Source organism: Gekko japonicus, unplaced genomic scaffold (assembly GCF_001447785.1).
Source record: "Gekko japonicus isolate JY-2015 unplaced genomic scaffold, Gekko_japonicus_V1.1 scaffold13, whole genome shotgun sequence".
NCBI classification, from domain to species: Eukaryota; Metazoa; Chordata; class Lepidosauria; order Squamata; family Gekkonidae; genus Gekko; species Gekko japonicus.
Genome location: NW_015172553.1, coordinates 548,977 through 568,808, shown reverse-complemented (window position 1 = coordinate 568,808; position 19,832 = coordinate 548,977). Strand labels below are relative to the sequence as shown.

Genomic DNA, 19,832 nt, shown 5'->3' with positions numbered 1-19,832 from the left:
TGTAGAGCCTTTTGTGTTTTCAGGACAGGAAACCATGCCCTATTTATTTTTAAACTCTCTTCTTTCCTGTTGAAATTGTGTTTATGTTTATGAATTTCAATGGCTTCCCTGTGTAATCTGACATGGTAATTGGAAGTGTTGTCCAGCCTTTCAGTGTCTTGGAACAAAATACTGTGTCCTGTTTGAGTTAGGCTATGTTCAGCCTCTGCTGATTTTTCAGGTTGGCCAAGTCTGCAGTGTCTTTCATGTTCTTTTATTCTTGTCTGAATGCTATGCTGTGTGGTCCCAATGTAAACTTGTCCACAGCTGCATGGTATGCAGTATACTCCTGCAGAAGTGAGGGGGTCTCTTCTGTCTTTTGCCGATTGTAGCATCTGTTGTATTTTTCTGGTGGGTGTGAATACTGTTTGTAGGTTGTGTTTTTTCATATCTTTTCCCATCTGATCAGTGATTCCTTTGATATATAGCAAATACACTTTTCCTGTGGAAGGCTGTTTTTCCTCAGTTGTTTGTTTTACCTTTAGTTTAATCGCTCTTCTGATTTCATTCTTGGAGTAGCCATTTGCTTGAAGTGTGTGATTTAGATTATTTAGTTCGTCATTGAGAAAGTGTGGTTCACATATCCGTCTTGCACAGTCTACTAATATTTTGATTATGCCTCTTTTTTGCTGAGGGTGGTGATTGGAATTTTTGTGTAAATAATGGTCCATGTGAGTTGGTTTTCTGTAGACCTTGTGACCTAATTGAAGGTTAGTTTTGCGGATGACCATGATATCCAGAAATGGGAGTTTACCCTCGACTTCTTTTTCCATGGTGAATTGTATGTTGGGGTGGATGTTGTTGTGGTGGTCGAAAAACTCCATCAATTCTACTTCTCCATGGCTCCAAATGATAAAGGTATCATCTACGTACTGGAACCAGACTGTCAGTTTGTGGGCTGCAGATTCTAACCCCATCCATCTGCAACCCCATCCATCTGTTCATAGAATTCGTTATCCCATTGGAAGTCACTGGTTGTCAAAGTATCTCCCTAAATACCAGGGCTTAACTTGTGGCTAGGAACACCTGTGTTCAGTCATCTGTATTCAGTGATAGGGTTGATCTTGAAATGTATCAGTTATTAATGGGCGTGTATCTGAGCAGCAACAGAGAATCCCAACATAGCAGGGTTTAAGAGGAAGGTTAAGGGGGTGATATTTCCAAATGGACTTTACCCAGACATCTTTTTTTCTGGAAAATAAACCCTACCAGAAATTCTCTCTGTGTTAAGTGCTGTCAAGTTGCTTCTGACCGATGGCAACCCTACGAATGAATGACCTTCAAAATGTCCTGTTGTTCACAGCGTTGTTCAGATCTTGCAAACTGAGGGCTGCAGCTTTTTTGATGGAGTCAGTCCATTTCAGGTTGGATCTCCCTTTTTTCCTGCTGCCTTCAACTTTTCCTGGCATTATTGTCTTTTCCAGTGACTCTTCTTATAATATGACCAAAGTACAGTAGCCTCAGTTTAGCTTCTAGGCAGAGTTCAGGCTAGAACAGGGGTGGCCAAACTGCAGCTCGGGAGCCGCATGCAGCTCTTTCACACAGTCTAATTTAATGCTAATAAAAAGCAAATTTGCATATTTTCCAATAAAAATGTGTGTGCAATATTTGTTCATGTCTTGCGGCTCTCAAACATGTGATATTTATTCTGTGTGGCTGTTATGTTAAGCAAGTTTGGCCACCCCTGATCTAGAACCTACTTATTTGTCAGATTAAGAAATCAATTGTGTGTTTATTTCACACTGTCAAGCTGGTCCTAAAGCAGCTTGTTCTTCTGCTAAAGACCTATCAGTGCTTTGATCCTTGGAAGGACAGGTTCTGGAAGGGTAGTTAAATGAGGGCTAAACTACATGGATGTCAGGAGATCCATAAACAGATGGTGGAGTGGGGGTGGGATTAATTCTTAATGGCAGCGACAAAGCACCGGATCTAGACTGAGGCTGTGGCAAGTGGGGAAAAGGGTTTAACCACTCCCCTCTGCATTTTTGTGTTCTAAGTTGCTGCCCTGGAGTTGTGATACCCATATGGTATTTGTATGTTTCATCTGGGGGGCAGACAGCAGCTCTTGGAAAGTTGATTGAGGTCAGAGAAATGGCACAGGAATAAACGGTTAAAACTCTCTACTCTGCCCTTGCTTAATGGCAGTGGTTAAGACTGGGGAAATTTCGGGAGATCTGTTCATGGCTATCCTAGCAAAATATTTGGTTTTGCCCTTTATCTGCTGCTGCAAAAACAAAAACAGTTTTATATTGTGGCAGGAGCTTTTGTGGACAAAAACCTCCTTAGTCAGATGAATGGGACTCTGTAGTCCTTGAAAGCTTCTGTAACAATAAGCCAATGAGAACAAAGTTTGAGTCCCGTGGAACCTTTCAGACCAACCAAGTTTAATTCTGGGTAGAAGCTTCCCTGTGCATGCACACTTCTTCAGATACTGTGTGCATGCACATGAAAGCTTCTACCCAGAATTAAACTTGGTAGGTTTCAAAGGTGCCACTGGACTCAAACTTTGCGCCATTGCTTCAGACCAACACAGCTACCCACCTGAATCAATAAGCCAATTAGTCTTTAAAGCCACAAGGCTCTTGCTTGTTTGAAAGGCGGGGTCCCATCCAATGCTCCCTCTAAGCTGTGGAGTCTTGTGAGCAAATATTCTACTTTGTGAGCTCCTGGCATCAAAGTTGTGAGCGAGCGATTTGGCTGCTGCGTAAATGAGTTTGCTCTGGAGCCCTCCTTCCTGAGCGAAGGCAAAAATGTGTGAGCCGGAGGCTAAAAAACTGTGAGCTAGCTCACACTAACTCAGCTTAGAGGGAACACTGGTCCCATCTATCAGTAGACCACACTTTGTGCCCTCCTCAGGCCAGCTCTCTTGATAGTAAATGGGTCAGGCACTTGAGGCAATCCTAACTTCCCCTTGGGCTTGCCAGCCTGACTAATTCCTGACTTCTGCCTGTTGGCCTTTTTGTTTTCAAAGCCTGGCCTTAATGAGTCAACTGATAAGGCACACATTTCCATGCATCCATCCAAATCAGCAGATTCTTTCTTTGCTTTTCTGGGAAAGCGGGAGGAGGGTTGGGAGTGAATGAGCAGTGATGATTGTCCTCACAAATATGTGTAGGGAGCAGCTTCTGTGATCTCTCTCTCCTCTCTCAGGGGGTGAAAGGAGAGAGAGAATTGCTGAGTGGAGTCCCTGGGAGGCAGAGGCTCCTTTATTCCCGGGGAACTTCCACATATTTGGGAGGGAGGTTAGAACCTCGCAGAAGAGAAATTTTAAGAAGCACAACAGGGATGGAGGAAAGTGGACAGGAACCCCCAGTGTGGATGCTCTGTTGCCAGTGCAAATGCCACTGCTTAAATTGGGGGCAGCAGCCAGCCGTGACAGGGAAATGGTGGATCTTTGCCGTGCAGAGGCATCCTTTGTGTTGAAGACTGCTGCACTCCATTTGCCCATGAGAAAATGGGACAGAGTTGTTTGTTACTCATCACCGGCAGTGTTCACAGCTTCTGTGGCGGAAATTCATGTATATTTTGTAAAAACAATATGTTACACTGTCTGGGAGACTCCTTAACATTTTTTTTCCATAGCTTTGGACAATTATATGAGCACTTAATTGTGGCATGATATTTTCTCATTTGCATTGTTTATGCATTATTTGATTACATTTTCTTCCCACCCTTACTCCCAAAAACTCTGGGCTGTGTAGATGGTTCTCTCCTTCTGTGTTTTCATCCTCACAACAACCCTGTGAGAGTGACTGGCCCAAGGTCACCAAGTTAACGTCATGGCACAGTAGAGATTTGAATATGTCTCTTCCTGTTTGTAGTTGAGCACTATACTATGGCAGCTCAAATTGTTGGATTGTGTTTGTTACAGCCTGTCAGTTTAAACAATACAATTTAATTCATTGTTTTGATATAAAAACTAAGGTATTGTTTCTCACTCCCCTGTCTACATGTTTTCTGCATGCATGGGATTGTCTTGCTACCGGCTCATCTTCTCATGTGTAGAGATCAGGGGTTATTTCGTAGAAAAAGAGCTAGGGGAACTCATTAGCATAACTCATTAGCATATGTTTGTACTACATGTTTCTAGTCCCCCAGCAGGAAGTAAAATAATTATGCAGACAATCTTTGGGGGCTGGGGTGAAAACTGCATTTAATGGTTTTGTGTCTCCCATTTTTGTGGATGTAATGCATGCCTCTGTTAATTCCACATCTGTTTGGTAGAACCCCTGAAAAAAAGACTAGAAGAAGGACTCTATGAAGTTCCTTACTTCGTGTTTTGAAAATTAGATTTTTTAAAAGCAGCCCAGTCCCAAAGGGTTATGAGGGTTATGTAGCAAAGGGTGGGTCAAAATTTTCTGTGAACAATGGCCGTGGTCACACTGGCGGCTTGGCGCGATATGATGCCGCCTCTAATTGAACCAGTTTAAAGTGTTGCGTGGCATATCGGCCACAGAGCACACCCTGATGCAGGTTACCCATGGAGACATCCTGTGGTAAAGCATTCACATTATTGCAGCACCTCAGCCATGGAGTACACTGCAAAAAATTTCCAAAATTCATGTGTGCGCATAAGTGCACATGCACACACACGCGCACATAGGCAATTTTTTTACAAAAACCCACCTCCCTAGCAGCAGAATGGATCTGCAGTTTCAGACTGCCAAATCTGTTCTGCATGTGTTCCCCCACGTTCAGACATCCAGCAATGCACAATGACTGCGCGGGGAACCAAAAACACCATGTGTGATGTGGTGCCTTTTTAACCCAGCTCCAAGTTGTACTATGACAGAATAAGTATGACTGGGGAACGCCTGACAGATGTGGCTGTCTGACTGCACCCATTTGATCCGGAGGGGAGGAGTGGCTGTGTTGGGCCAAACTGCCCATGTGATCATGGCCAAAGTTTGCAGCTAAGTTGACTTGAGGGCATAACTAGATATAGTTTTCTTGGGTCAGTCCCAAGTCCTGTCAAGCCGGTATGTAGTGGGACTATGCTTTGGGTCAGGACTGTGGGAACAGGGGCTTAAGCCTTCCACCTCATGCCATTTTCCCAACTTGAAATGGCCCCAGGGAGCCATTCTTTGCCCAAGTGGGGAATCTTATATGTACCCTTAGGCACATGTATAGCCCATCAGTACACAGAATGTCCCCCAAGACAGCAAGCAGCATTTCCCTGGGTCTGTTTCAGGTTAGGAAAATGGTGCAGAGTGGAAGGCTTAAGGTCCTCCTCCCTGCAGAGGACAGTCCTGCTCATGGACCTGGAACTCCAAGCACGAGTGTACTAGACAGGATCTGAGCCAGACTTGGGAATAGTGATATCATGCCATTAGGCCCAGAGATATGAGATCTCTTAAAAGCTTTCCCCAAAAAGGTGGAGATTGCAGGTGCAAGATTTTCTTCAGCTGTTTAGTTGTTGCTCTCCTTTATGTCTCTCCAATAGGGAGTACAGTTGGCCTTGGAGCAGTTTGCAGTTCCTAAAGAACAGATCATCAGAGATCTAAACAGTGAGTTCCTTTCCTTGTATTTGTTCCCTTATGTCTTGTAGTCAATTCAAATGACATTTGTAGTTGTGCCCTAGGGTTGCCGCCAGCTCTGGGCTGGGAAATACCTAGCGATTTTGGGGGCTGAGCCTGAGGAGGGTGGGGTTTGGGGAGGGGAGGGACTTCAGTGTAGGGTTGCCAAGTGTAATCTCCTTACTGGCAGGGGAGCGTCGCCGGGCTCCAGGAGCTCTTTTCTGATGCATGCGCGCTTTTTGCGCGCGCCCCGCCAGCACATCCCGGAAGTGATGCGTGATGTCGATCGCATTGGGGGCGTGGCCCCCATCGTTGGAGGGAAAACCATAGAGTTTTCCCTCCGGCGATCGGGGCCACGCCCCCAACGTGATCGACGTGGTTGAGTCACCTCCGGTGACACAGCCACACTGCTCTTCGGGGGGCGGAGTTCCCCCCGGGGCCCGATTCCATGGTGGCGGAAATCAGGCCTCCAAAGCGGGGGTTTACCTGCCCCCCGCCCCCACTTGGCAGCTCTACTTCAGTGGGACATGATGCCACAGAGTCCACCTTCCAAAATGAGTATTTGGTCCAGGTGAACTGATCTTTGTCACCTGGAAATGAGTTGTAGTCCCAGGAGATTTCCAGACACCACCTGGAGGTTGTATAAATATAAAGACACTCCGTGAATGAATTACGAACAAAAGCAGGAAAAGTATATTGTATGAAACAATCCAAACAATTTGAAATCTTTGTTAAAGAACCCTTACATATCTTTTTAGAGAACTAGGATCAAACAGTGCTTGATACAAAGGGAAAATGCAATTAGAATCCACAATTCCTTTGTATACAAAACTTCAGGAGTGCAATAGTTCCACGTCTTACGTGAGTACAGCTATACATGGCTGGCTCCACTGCCGCATTCACATATCGCTTCTTCAGATAGCTGGTACTCTTTAGCTGTGAAAGGAAATAGAGTTTCAACAATTCTCCTCCACTAGTTTTCCATTCACTCCACTGATAGGTTCTCTTTCTGCCGATTAGGCAGACCAATATTGCAGAACCTATCCACCCTTTAAAGAAGCCATTTTCTCCAGGGGAGCTGATCTCTGTCAGCTGCTGATCAGTTGTAAAAGCAGGAGATCTCCAGGGCCCACCTGGAGGCTGGCAACCCTATCACCCAGGCTTAACTGAAGTGTGTTGTTTCTGTGCTTTTCAGATGTCAGCTGGAATGTTGGCAGCACCATCCACTTGGTGCGGAAAGGGTCTGTATATTCTGCTATAAATGACATGAAGAGCAGAGTGCAAGGTAAGATGAAGACTCATCACCTACTGTTTTTAATTTGTACTCCCCAGGAGAGATGCACAGCAGTGTGTGATTGTACCTTGCATATCTGACATGCATGTAGCCAATCTTAGGCAGGTTTACTCAGACATAAATCCCACCATTCTCAATGGTATTTATTATTGAGTAGATGTGTATAGGATTGCAAGCCTTACAGTATAATCCTCTACTGAGTGATTCCAGTCTAAGGGCCAGACTAAATATTACTAGTTTTAAAGAGCTGGGTCTGGGTTCCCTGGATCCAGCTTGTGTTCTCTGCAGCCACACAGCAGCTTCAAGGAACTGTTTCTTAAAAAAAAAAGAAAAAAGGATAGCCCTAATGGGCTCCGAATATGACCATGGAGAGGGGGGAGGAAGGGCTCCTGCTTCCCCTCCAAGCTGCTTTTCCATATGAAAACTGCATGGGGGGAAATTGTTTTCTTGATTTTGCTGCTACGTGTGCACAGATATTCCACACAGAACAGCCAAATTGTGGAAAACTCTCTCTCTCTCTCTCACTCACACACACACACGTTTTTTTCATGGGAAAATGGCTTGGGGGGAGGTGAGGAACCCTTCCTCCCCCGGCAGCCACGTTCCAAGCCCTTTTAGACTCTCCTTTTTTTCCCTTTGGGTTCCCCAGACCCATATTTTTAAAAACAGTAATGTTTCATTTGGCTACTCCTTTAGTTTAGTTACTCCTAAGCCTGTAGTGATGCCTAAGTGTGGAGTAAATCTGTTCAGGAATGTGCTGTAGCTTTACTAAACGACAGCTATACTTCCCACCTGACTAAGGTAATGGTCTGAACTCACCCTTCTCACAGAGTACATATGCCTGTATGAACTTTCCTAGTGCAGGAAAGGCCATATTTCAGATAGCATCTTTTGTGGAGGCAAAATTGGCCTTGCTAGAAGCAGGGCACAGTAGCTGTCCCTGAGCTTTGGAACTCCTTCCATAGAACAATTTGTTTGGGGACATCCTTGCTCACTCTTCTTAAATAGGTGAAGATGTGTATAGTTCCAGATAGCCTTTGACGGATAAAGTTAAGCCATATCACTGATTTTGTTGACCCTTGATTGCGTCATGATCTTTCTGCTTTTTGATTCTCTGACAGTGATGTGAGATCTTTGTATGTTTTCATTGTTTTTAAAAATGTTAATACTTAGTTCACCACTTTGAGACATTGCTGAAACATTGTAAATAAATAATAGAAGCCAACAGTATCCATACCTGACTTTTCCTCCTTGCGTTATGACTCATATCCCACAGTACAAGTTGAAACAAATTAGTTTCCTCCTGTCCTCCATGATTAATTTCAGTTGCTTTTGGAAAGGTGTGTGGCTGCAAGCAGGTACGTCAGGATGTATTGGCTAGCTCCCAAAATGTTCACATCATAATTACCCTCATGTTTTCAAAAACTCTGACCCTAAAATATTAATTCAGACAGAATAGTGGAGAGTGAGCTTGTCAATGTCGGGTCACTTTAGCTTTGTATAAAATGCAAAAATCAGAAAAACTAGTGTGGATTTCTCTTTTAAGACCTACAGAACTCCCTGCACCATTTACAGATTATCAAGAAGACTGCCCAGAGACTGACCCAGTACCAAGATGAGCTGGAATCTACTCTGAGAGAGCAGAAGCAAAATATCATCTCCATTCTGGAGGATTCACGCTGCAGCTACTGTGATAGTGCCTTGAGCAGAGCTCAGGGCTTGGAACTGGGAGTGAACTATTATAAAGTGAGTTCATCAAGGGGCTGGCAACTCTTCAATGGAGACTGTAGCTACAAGTCCTAGCCCTACGTTGGATGCTGCTGGGAAGGATTTCCCCCCTGCTTCTCCACAGCATTGTGGTGCTTCCATGCACCTCCTGGGTTTTGTTCCCATTTTTCCTGCCATCTTTCCCTGGCCAGTCATGCAGTGGGATGCTTTGGGGATGATGCTTTGGGAAAGGTTGCATCAGTGCTTGGGTGGTCAGCACCACGGTGGACAGGGAAAAACTTTCAGGTCGCACCCACATAGGTGCTATTTTCCTTGTCCGAGTCCCCCTGAGAGAAATGTCCCCGGCCATGGGTGGGCATTTTTTTTTTTAAATCAGCAATTGGATATTGTCATAGTGTGAAAATGTCGTAACTATCTGTCTATCATATTCTCTGAAACCCCAGTTTTCATTTAAAACCACAATGACAGGAGCTCTAGACTTACTTGTGTCCCTTGTTGACTGCATTCCTGAAAAAATACAAAATAGGCACAGGTGTAGTATCACCTCTGATGGTGTAAATGTTTGCAACTTTTTGACCTGTCTTAAACTCTTTATTGATTGAATTGATTGAAAGATTGAAGGTCAAAGAAGACAGGGACGGCAAAGGATGAAATGGTTAGACAGTGTCATAGATGCAACGAACATGAAATTGAGCCAACTTCAGAGGACGGCAGAAGACAGAAGGCCTGGCATGATCTGGTCCACGGGGTCGCAAAGAGTCGGACTCGACTGTGTGACTGAACAACAACAACAAAATTCTTTATTGGATCGATCCAGATGGATATCTCTGTCTGTCTGTCTGTCTGTCTGTAGCAGTAGAAAAGAGCAAGAGTCCAGTAGCACCTTAAAGACTAACAAAATTTGTGGCTGGGTATGAGCTTTCATGAGATACTGCTCACTTCTTCAGTTACCACAATGACAGGGGCTCTAGACTTACTTTTGAAAAAGTGAAAGCTGAGAATTCAAAGAACTTCTTCTGACATCTGGACATGCATAGAGAAATAGCTGCATTTGTTTAGGGGTCTGGAGTCAGAAGGGACAAGGGAATGAAATGCAGTTTCACCCCTTTGTCTCTCCCCACTCCAGCCCTGCTCCCGGCCTACAAAGTTATTCCTTTCACATGGGTCCTATGACCCTGGAAATGGTCTTTCTGGTAGTCAGAAGGGGCAGCAAAAACACTGAAGAATGCAGGAAAACTGTATTCTGTGCATGGATGTCTGGATACCGGCTGCTGGAAACCCGGCTTATTCTCTGGGATCAACCTTGTGGAAATTGCCTATGAAGTTCTCAGGTTGCCATCTTTTTGAGGGATGGGAAAATAAATTACTACTCAGTCTCATGGATATGTTAAGTAGCTTAAATATGCATTCATTGTTTTATTTTGGTCTTGAGGTCCACACACTGATGTTCTATAAATGATTTCTTCTCTCAGTTACCTTCAGTGGAAAGAGTATTGAGGAATTTGCATGGACTTCCAAAGGCTAACTTTTCAGAAATGATTCAGCAGGTAAGTGATTAACAATACCGAAGGGACAGAAGGAACTTCTGCTCCCTCTTTAGTAAAATTCACGTCTGGTCCAACTTGAGGATGTAAAAATCGGTTTCTGTACTTCTAGGCCAATCACAGTTTCAACATTTTCCCAGAACGAGTTGCGGTGAAGATGGCTAACGTTGTCCAAGGTGAGTTAAACACTTTCAGAGTCAGTCATGGGTTGCAGGTACAAATTCTAGCATATAGTGTAAATTCATGTAAGCATAGCTTATCTGAGTTGGGGCTTAGCCCTTATATCTGTTTTTAGCATCAATGCTCAGCCCAGAACATGTGAAAAAGTTTTTTTAAGATAAGTGGGTGTTTTTGAGCATTTAATTTCCTATTAAGTAAGGGTGGGGGGGATCTCTGTACCTAAAATTACTGGGAAGGGCTTCCAGGTCAGCAGGTTTGAGTAGAATTTTGCTTATTCCATAAATTGTTCTTATTTACAGAATTTAGTACTGGGTGTAGACAGCCTTCTGTTTTACTGCTGAAGCTAGTGGCTTTCAAACTGTCTTCAGAAACTGATTTATGCATTGACTTTTTTTTTTAGCAAGTAATCCCTGCATGTCTACCATGAGCAGAGGATTCCAGGGCGTGTTCTAGACTAGTGTACTCTTGGTTTCATATGAGACAACAGTGAAGCACGTTGTGTTTCACTGTCACCCTGTGTGAACTGAGAGAGTGCTCTAGATCACACCTCAATATACTTTAGCGGCAACATGGTACAATGAAGATTAAGAATGATGGGCAATGTATCTTTTCAGGAATGCTTGTCTGTTGTGGCTGAGGCTCTCACTGAGCACCCTGCAATGAGCTTCTGACCGTCAGAGTTCCCTAAACCCAATTTGTAAACTGCTGGCTTAAAGTAGATTCTCCAGAAAACAGCTCAAATGATTTGACAGATGAAATAATTAGTCCAAATAAAGAGGAGACTTTAACGACTCATACTAGTTGCTTGCTACTCTGAAAGATAATAAAAGCATGCCACTTAATGACAAAAACATTGAATATTAATTAAGCGCTTACTCTAAAATAAAAAGCTGCATTATACTGAGTTGGTCCATTGAGCTTTAACAGTCTGCTCTAACTTGCAGTGGCTTTGCTAGTAATCAGGCAGAGAATGGTCTCTCCCAGTGATTCCCAACATTTCATTTCATTTATTCAATCTATACCCTGCCCTATCCCACACATGGACTCAGGGTGGCTTACATGTAATAATACTATAAAACATTAAAAGCAATAAAACAATTGATGGCACAATAAACAATATCATCAAACCCCATGCCTCATATCAGTTGAATATAGGTGCTCCAGTGCCCAATAGTATTATCTGTCAGCAGGCACTAGGAGAGGGGCTATAAACAGGGGAGGACAGAATGGTTGAACATTCGCCGCCTCAATCAAAAGCCCGGCAGATGTTGCCTGCCATGTGTTTCCTGGTGCTTTCTTCCTTCTTCCCCAAAGCATCTTACTCCCCAAAGCAAAGCACCAGTCCTGGCTTTCATGTATATCATTAGAGCAGGCTTCAGAAGAACCCAGCAGGCACCACCTTTCTGTCTGTAGGGAGCCCCCATTTGGAAAGAAGTGCCTCCATCATAGGAGAATGCTTGGCTTGGAAATTGACCCAGGCCCCCATGGCGGCCATTTTGTAGTTGGCTGTATGCCCTCCTCCCCATCAACCATTTTATAGTGGTGCCCACTATTTGTTCTCAACATCCAGAATCACCCACAGGCTCAGCAATGCTGGGGACTCCTGGTCATTCTTAATACTTTCTGTTACAGATCTATTTTTGAAACATGAAGGTGCCAGGGACTGGACCTATGGCTTTCTTCATCATTCATTCTGTGTCTTCCTCCCCTGAACTAGGCATTGAACTTTGAACAAATAACTAGGCATGGCCCATGTTGACAGGCTTACAATCTAAAGAAGGCATAACATCTGAGGAAGATGTGTGTGGGAAGATGAGGAAAATTACAAATAAATGAGTAGAAGGGGGGAAGCCATAATGCCTGTCTCCTGTGTTTGCTATTTACCTTGCAGACCTAAAGAAAGAAATGGAAAAGGCTATGAAGAAGGTTCAGTCCATTGCAGATAGCTTTCCAATCTTAGATCATACCCATCCCATATATGATGTTCTGGTAAAGGCAGAGAATATAAGCCACACTTACTTCAAGGAGGCAAAGCGTTACGAAAAATACAGGTAAAATTACCACCTTTGAGACTTTGCAATCATCAACCTGGCCTCAGGTCTTTGCATGTTTCCTACAAAATGCAACTTTCTGAACACAGAATTCACTATGCAAACCAGTATAGTTTTTGTAAACTGGCTGATTCAGTAAAAACTTGCTCAACAATGGTAGTCCTGACAGAACATGGAGTTTTTGTTAGTGGTATGGAAGGTAGAAATGTATATGGAGACTGGATGGGCTGCACGTATAAAGCAAATGTCAAAAATGTGTTGAATTTTGATCTTCATCTGAAAAATGACAATCCCAGATGGATTCAGTGCATGTCCAAATATTGATATGGTTCCCCCATTTTTTGGACATAATCCAAGTGAAAACTGATGATCATTGTAAAGAGGAGATGATGATGAGGAGGAGATTGGATTTATACCCCACCCTTCACTCGGAGTCTCACAGTGGCTTACAAACTCTTTTCCCTTCCCCTCCCCACAACAGACAGCCTGTGAGGTAGGTGGGGCTGGGAGACCTCTGAGAGAACTGATCTTCCAAGTAGCTGTTAGCATTTGTTGAGATGTCTCTGATTTTGAAACATTCACAAACTTTATCCAGGATAATCAGCATTCGCATGTGACATTAACCAAATGTCAGTCAATCACTCATTCATTTTATAAATGACAGATTTTAAAAAAATAAGGAGATGCCGTACAGTTGTTCTCCCATACAGTACCATCTTTTCCACTCAAAGTGGAAAAGCCAAAAAAGCAAACTCTCAACCCTGCATCATATCTGTTCCTTCTAACCTTCCTCCGGTCCATACCTTATTTAGAAGGTACATGAGTTTAGTACATTTTTATGCCACCAATCCTCCAGGGAGCTCAGGGCAGCGTGTATCATTCTTCCATCTTCCATTTTATCCTCACAACAAGAATTGTGAGGTAAATGAGGGTAAGAGAGACTGGCCCAAGGCTGCCTAGAAAGCCTCCACTCTAACTAGGGTTGCCAGCTCCAGGTTGGGAAATACCTGGAGATTTTGAGGGTGGAGCCTGAGGATGGTGGTGTTTGGGGAGATGAGAGACTTCAGTGGGGTATAATGCCATAGAGTCCACCACCAATTTCTCCAGGTGAACTGACCTCTGTCATCTGGAGGTCAGTTGTAATACTAGGAGATCTCCAGCCACCACCTGAAGGTTGGCAACTGTAACTCTAACCACTGTACCGTTAAAAGCATAACAACAACAGTTAGCATTTGTAGAATCATTTAGATCAGTTTGTCAGATCATTAATCCCAATGATCCTAATTAGAATAGTTTGTTTAATCATCACTTTATTAGATTACATCATGCCTTATCCTGTTGGAGCACTTACAACCGTCGTGTAAAGCAGCTCAGCATTATTATCTTTGCGGTGCAATTCCTTAGCCACAAAGCTTTATCAGTTCAACTCACACTCTACACTCTTACTAGTGACTAGAGTAATTTGACGTGTTACGTATGCTTTTTAAGGCTTATGAAGGACTTTCTGCTGGAGAGTAATGGCACAGCTGTTTGCTTACTGCCACGCAGTGTGGTCATCATGGCTGAGCTGAGACTTGGACCCAGACTTTTGGGTGACATCCATCTCTTGGATTTTCATTGGCTTCAGAAACTTAAACATGACCTTTGGCTTGTTTCTTAAGACCAAACTATACAAGATGCTGGGTGTTTTGTGAATGAGCTCCAAGTAAGGTTGCCAGCTCTGGGTGCGGAAATATCTGGAGATTTTGGGGGTGGAGCCTGGGAAGGGTAGAGTTTGGGGAGGGGAGGGACCCCAGCAGAATATAACACCATACAATCCACCCTCCAAAGCAGCCATTTTCTCCAGAGGAACCAATCTGGGTCATCTGGAGATCAACTATAATAGTGGGAGTGCCACCTGGAGGTTGGCAACCCTAACTCCAAGCATCCCCCCCCCCAATAAAGCAGGCATACGATGCCAGAATTTGTACCAGGACTGGGGAGAGGGAGTAAATGTTCCTCCTCGTACTGTTTCCCCAACTTGAAATGGCCCTGCTATTTGTCCTGTTGGGGTAAACATATGGGTCCCAGGGCAAAACGTCACCCTGCAAAGCCATTTTCACCAGTTGGGGTGAACATATGGGTCTCAGGACAAAACGTCACCCTGCAAAGCCATTTTCATGTCGGGAACACTGGACTCAGGGAGGGGCTTAAACCTGCTGCACAATAGTCCAGATCCATGTCAGGGACCCATACATCAGCTTTTTAAAAAGCTACTTGGGAATTCGTTCATAAAACTCCCAGTGTCTCATGTAGTACAACCAGGGCTATTTTGGGGCAGGAACGCACAGGAACTGAGTTCCGGCTGGCTCCCAAGTTGGCCACGCACAGCAGGAACTCATTAGCATAACAGGCCACACCCAACGGCAGAAACTCATTAGGATTGGCTACATTAGGGGTGTGTGGCCTAACATGCAAAGGAGTTCCTGCAACAAAAAAGCCCTGGGTTTTGACAACAAACAAGATAAACAGAATAACAAGCAAAAGGTGGGTGTGGCTGGATGACAACACTTCTGGTAACATGGGGGTGTGGCCTAACGTGCTAATGAGCTGTGCTGTCAGGGGTGTGGCCCAATATGCTAATGGGTCTCTGCTGTTGGGTGTGGCCTATTATGTTAATGAGTTCCTGCTGGGCTTTTTCTACAAAAAGAGCCCTGATACAACCTTTTACATACCACAAACTTTGCCAATATTTTCCCACTCCTTTTGTATCTTTCTCAGGTGGATTACAGGTGTGGTTGCGTGCACTGTTGTCCTACTGATTGTTATCTGCAACATCCTTGGGCTTTCCTTTGGGACTTATGGGCTGACTGTGCGAGAGGATCCCAGTGATTATGAAAGCAGAGGAGAAGCTGGAGCCAAGATGCTCATTACGTAAGACTTCCTATGTGTGTCTGAGTCCGGGAGCTATTAGTATAGAGCCTTGGTTCCCAAAGTCTGTTGAAGAAAACCCCCGGCAATCCTAAAAAGCTTATCAGGGATCCTGAATAAGATCATTCATGAGAGAGAGAGGAGATATAGTCAGACAGTCCAGGGAACTTGGTGTTATTGTCAAGAACTTCTAGCTAAGACTCTCAGGGATGTAGCTTGAGATTCCTCTGAAAATTTTAGTATGGCTCCAAGTCGGGAATTATTTACCATTTGGACTGCTTCCAAGATTAAGATTGTTTAAAGTCACTAGTCAAGTAATTTATTGTATTTAGCCATTGGCCATTACAAAATACAGAATACAGCAGAGCATTCATAAAACGTTAAGACGTTAAAATACAACCTTAGTGATTGTTGAAAATAAAATATAACCTTAGTGACCGGGTAGGATTGTTTATAATAACTGTTGGGGCTGGTTCACACGTGCTGAATACCATATGACCAGTAGCCGAATGTATGAACTCAGTTGCACTTGAGGGAACTTGGGAAGTCAGTCTGTAATGGGGTATCTGTGCCCATCCACATATGCAAGTCATCACTTAATCTGCCAGTCACCAAGTAACAAACAAGCGTAGCTAAATTGCCTCCTAGTCTGAGAGGTCAATCAGAACAGTCTCAGCTACCAGTGTCCACTTTTATCGAACGCCTTGTTTCCTTGACCCCCATAGACCTACCATAGGAGACTTCAGGCACATCTGTCCTATGGGGCAGACCTGGGTTTTAAAACATATTAATTGCCATATCTGCCCCAAGGAGCCAGACAATTAGATTTGTAACGGTGCCAAGAATTCTCAGTCCGACTGAACCACCTGCCAGACAGGCTGAAGAGGCTCTTGCTTTCATGAAACATGTACTTAATCAAATTGAATTGCTCTTATTATTCATGGGCCCTGCCCTGAATGCTATTGCTAAAACTGCAATAGGAAAACGTCACTTGCACACAATTCATGGACTCCTTGCCTAGCTGTTGGCAAATGTTGATCAGTATAAAAGCTCCATAGCTTTTTACCCTGACCTAACAACCATTCCCTGTGATCAGGCTTCTTATGCTTATGTTTCAGTAAATTCAGGGACAAGCAAATTAGCAATCCTGTCATCTCATGGGTAGAGACAGGCGGGGGCCTAAAGGTAAGCAGGAAGACCAGGCTACTCGTTACAGACCCTCCCCGGATTAATGTCTGCAAAGATAGGGATGATACGCTGGGAATAAGGATGGGCACGAACCTCAAAAATGTGGTTTGGTTCATGGTTTGTGGGTGAACCATGAACCCAGTCGGCTCACATGCCAGCTGAGCTAGAATTGTAAAGTTGGTGCCCAAAACAGCTGAGCTGCAGGGGCAACCTGTTCCCACATCTCAGTTCTTTCAAGTTCTTAACATCTGAGGTGTAGAAGCAGGCTGCCCCTGTTTTGCATCTCAGTTCTTTCAAGTTCTTGACATCTGAGGTGTAGAAGCAGGCTGCCCCTACAGCTCAGCTGTTTCTGATTTAAACAACTGAGCTGTGGGAGCCCTGGCAGTGGCTGCCCCAGAAAGCCCCTTTAAACAGCTGAGTGGCAGGAGCAGACTGAGTGGCAGGAGCAGACTGCCTCCACAGCCCAGCTGTTTCCCATCTAAACAGCTGAGCGAGCTTAGTGCCACTCAACTGTTTAAAGGGGCTTTCTTGGGACACCAATGCTGCCCAAGAAAGCCCCTTTAAAAAGGTGACCCCTACGGAGCAAACTGCTCCCATGGCTCAGCTGTTTAAAGGGGCTTTCCTGGGCATTGAGCCCTGGGCTCAGAGCCATTTAAACCCCTGCTTTCTGCTCCCCACAGCTTTTCCTGGATAGCAGAAAGCAGGGGTTTAAATGGCTCCCTGATTGACAGGGAGCTCCCCACTGCTCGGTGGGTTTTTTGTGAAGAGCAGAAAGTTGGAATTTAAACTCCTGCTTTCTGCTCTTCATGAACTCCCACAAACTGCATCAAAATTTATGAAAGTTTGTGGTGGTTCTTCAGTTCATGAACACTGCTTTATGAACCACAAACCGCCAAAATTCATGATGAACTTTAGTTTGTCAGATGGTTCGTGCCCATCCCTAAACTTGTTATTTCTTTTTCAGTGGGGTCTGCTTCAGCTTCCTCTTCTCCTGGCTGTTGATTCTCTTGGTCTTTGTCACATTCTTCATTGGGGGAAATGTCCAAACATTGCTATGCAAGCACTGGGCCAATCAAGAGATCTACAAGGTGAGTTTGTGTGGGTGAAAAATCAGAAAGGCTGCAGAAATCATGGGGGATAAGGTTTGGCCAAGACATTTGATAGGGTTGGGAATACCTTGGTTGGTTACATACTAGCATCGAGCAGAATTTCCATAATTTATTCACATTACTTAGTCCTGATGACATCTTAGTCAGTCTATAACGTCCCAGTGTGGCTTGTTTTATGTTACTATTTTTGTTGAGATTTGTAGCTTTAAAAAAAAAATGCTATTGAAGCATCAGGCTGTCCTGTGATGGCAATCAAAATGCTACTGAGGCTTCCCCAGAATACTGTTCGTTTCCTTCCTCTACAGAAGCTGGCCACCTCATGAATCAACTGCAAATGATTAGCTATTGCTTGGGCTTTTTTCTGGGGGAACATGCCAGAACGGAGTTCCAGAACATCTTTGACAAATTCTTTTTAAAATGTTTAAAAGTTCATGAGTTTTCAGTATACAGATTGAAAACTTCATTTCCCTCTTGAGAGTTCCAGCAGCTCTTTTTCAGAAAAGAAAAGAAAAGAAAAGGCCCTGGCTATTGCTTCCTTTGGAGGGTGGGCAGGCAGATGGTCTAAATACTATTTTGCATTTCATAGTGAGCCACAGTCACTGATATTGTTCATGCAGTGATTATAAACAAAAAGATTATGAGCATTGACTTTGTCTTGCTACAAAGCAAAAAACCATAATTATGTACTGGTCTAAGATGTATTCTTACACTTTGTGGGGCACAACAGAGGCATCTTTTTCTCTCATGGTTCTGTGGAATGCACCTTGTGCATCATCTAAAATTTGTGTAGATTCATGGCCGAACCATGAACCAAATCAAACTGGGTGGTTCATTCATAAACCAAACTGGTTCGTGGTTTATGGCCTTGCAAACCCCATTGAAAAGGACCACAATCCTTTTAAATGGGGTTTTCAGAAAGTCTCAAAAACAGCTCAGCTGTTTTGGACTTTCTTGTGCAGTCTCTTTAAGGGACTGCACAAGAAAATCCGAAACAGCTGAGCAGCAGGGAGCAGGCTGCTCCCTGCAACTCAGCTGTCTTTGCAGCTTTCGTGAGGAACAGAAGGCAGGGGTTCTCATGAACTGCCACAAATTGCTTTAAAAATTCATGGAAGTTTGTAACAGTAGACCTATCACAAACTTTGGTTCACAAACCACATACAGGACAAAATTCAAGATGAATTTTGCTTAGTGGTTCAGTTTGTGCCCATCCCTAGTAGCCATTACTCTTTCTTTTCAATATCCATTAGATTTTTTTGCATCTTTATTTAGTCTGCATAATATCACCTTCATTCTTTCTTAAGATTATTGCAAACTGCAGACTTCTTAGATCCAACTGTCACTTCCTGCCTCTCTCTCCCACTGTAGCCCTCTTAGCCTCCCTCAAGGCTGTCCCTGGGTTTCAGGGGATCCTCAGGTACCGTGTTGGGCACAAAATGGAGATCCATGGTGGGAGGAGAGAGTATAAATGAGCAATTTTCACAGTGGAGGGCGGTAAGCAGTGGGGTACCGCAGGGATCAGTACTGAGGCCGATGCTTTTTAACTTGTTCATTAATGATTTGGAGTTGGGAGTAAGCAGTAAAGTGGCTAAATTTGCAGATGACATGAAATTGTTCAGGGTGGTGAAAAGCAGGGAGGATTGTGAGGCACTCCAAAGGGATCTGTCGTGGATGGCTGAATGGGTATCAACATGGCAAATGGGTTTCAATGCGGCCAAGTGTAAAGTGATGCACATTGGGGCCAAAAATCCTACCTATAAATACACGTTGATGGGGTCTGAACTGGCAGAGACTGACCAAGAGAAAGATCTTAGAGTCGTAGTAGATAACTCACTGAAAGTGTCGAGACAGTGTACAACTGCAATTAAAAAAAGGCCAAAGCTATGCTGGGGATTATTAGGAAGGGAACTGAAAACAAATCAGCCAGTATCATAATGCCCCTGTATAAATAGATGGTGCGACCTCATTTGGAATATTGTGTGCAATTCTGGTCATCACACTTCAGAAAGGATATTACAGCATTGGAAAAAATGTGGGAGAGGGCAACTAGAATGAAGAAAGGTTAAGGCACTTGGGGCTCTTTAGCTTGGAGAAACAATGACTGAGAGGTGGCATGATAGAGATTTACAAGATTATGCATGGGATAGAGCAGACAGTGAAAGAAGTACTTTTCTCCCTTTCTCACAATACAAGAACTCGGGGGCACTCCATGAAATAGCTGAGTGGTCAGGTAAGAAGAGATAAAAGGAAGTACTTCTTTACCCAAAGAGTGATTA

At 43.9% G+C, this 19,832-nt stretch overlaps 1 protein-coding gene across 1 annotated transcript in view; it reads left to right on the top strand.

Moving 5' to 3' along the window:
• Window positions 1-19,832, top strand: part of PROM2 (prominin 2) — a 67,275-nt gene that overhangs the window by 22,551 nt on the left and 24,892 nt on the right. Inside the window, exons 5-12 of the mRNA XM_015421099.1 lie at window positions 5,483-5,546; window positions 6,751-6,840; window positions 8,396-8,595; window positions 10,050-10,124; window positions 10,234-10,297; window positions 12,193-12,352; window positions 15,113-15,265; window positions 17,415-17,538. Of these exons, the coding sequence (XP_015276585.1) occupies window positions 5,483-5,546; window positions 6,751-6,840; window positions 8,396-8,595; window positions 10,050-10,124; window positions 10,234-10,297; window positions 12,193-12,352; window positions 15,113-15,265; window positions 17,415-17,538 (930 nt within the window). The remainder of the gene's footprint in view (window positions 1-5,482; window positions 5,547-6,750; window positions 6,841-8,395; window positions 8,596-10,049; window positions 10,125-10,233; window positions 10,298-12,192; window positions 12,353-15,112; window positions 15,266-17,414; window positions 17,539-19,832) is intronic.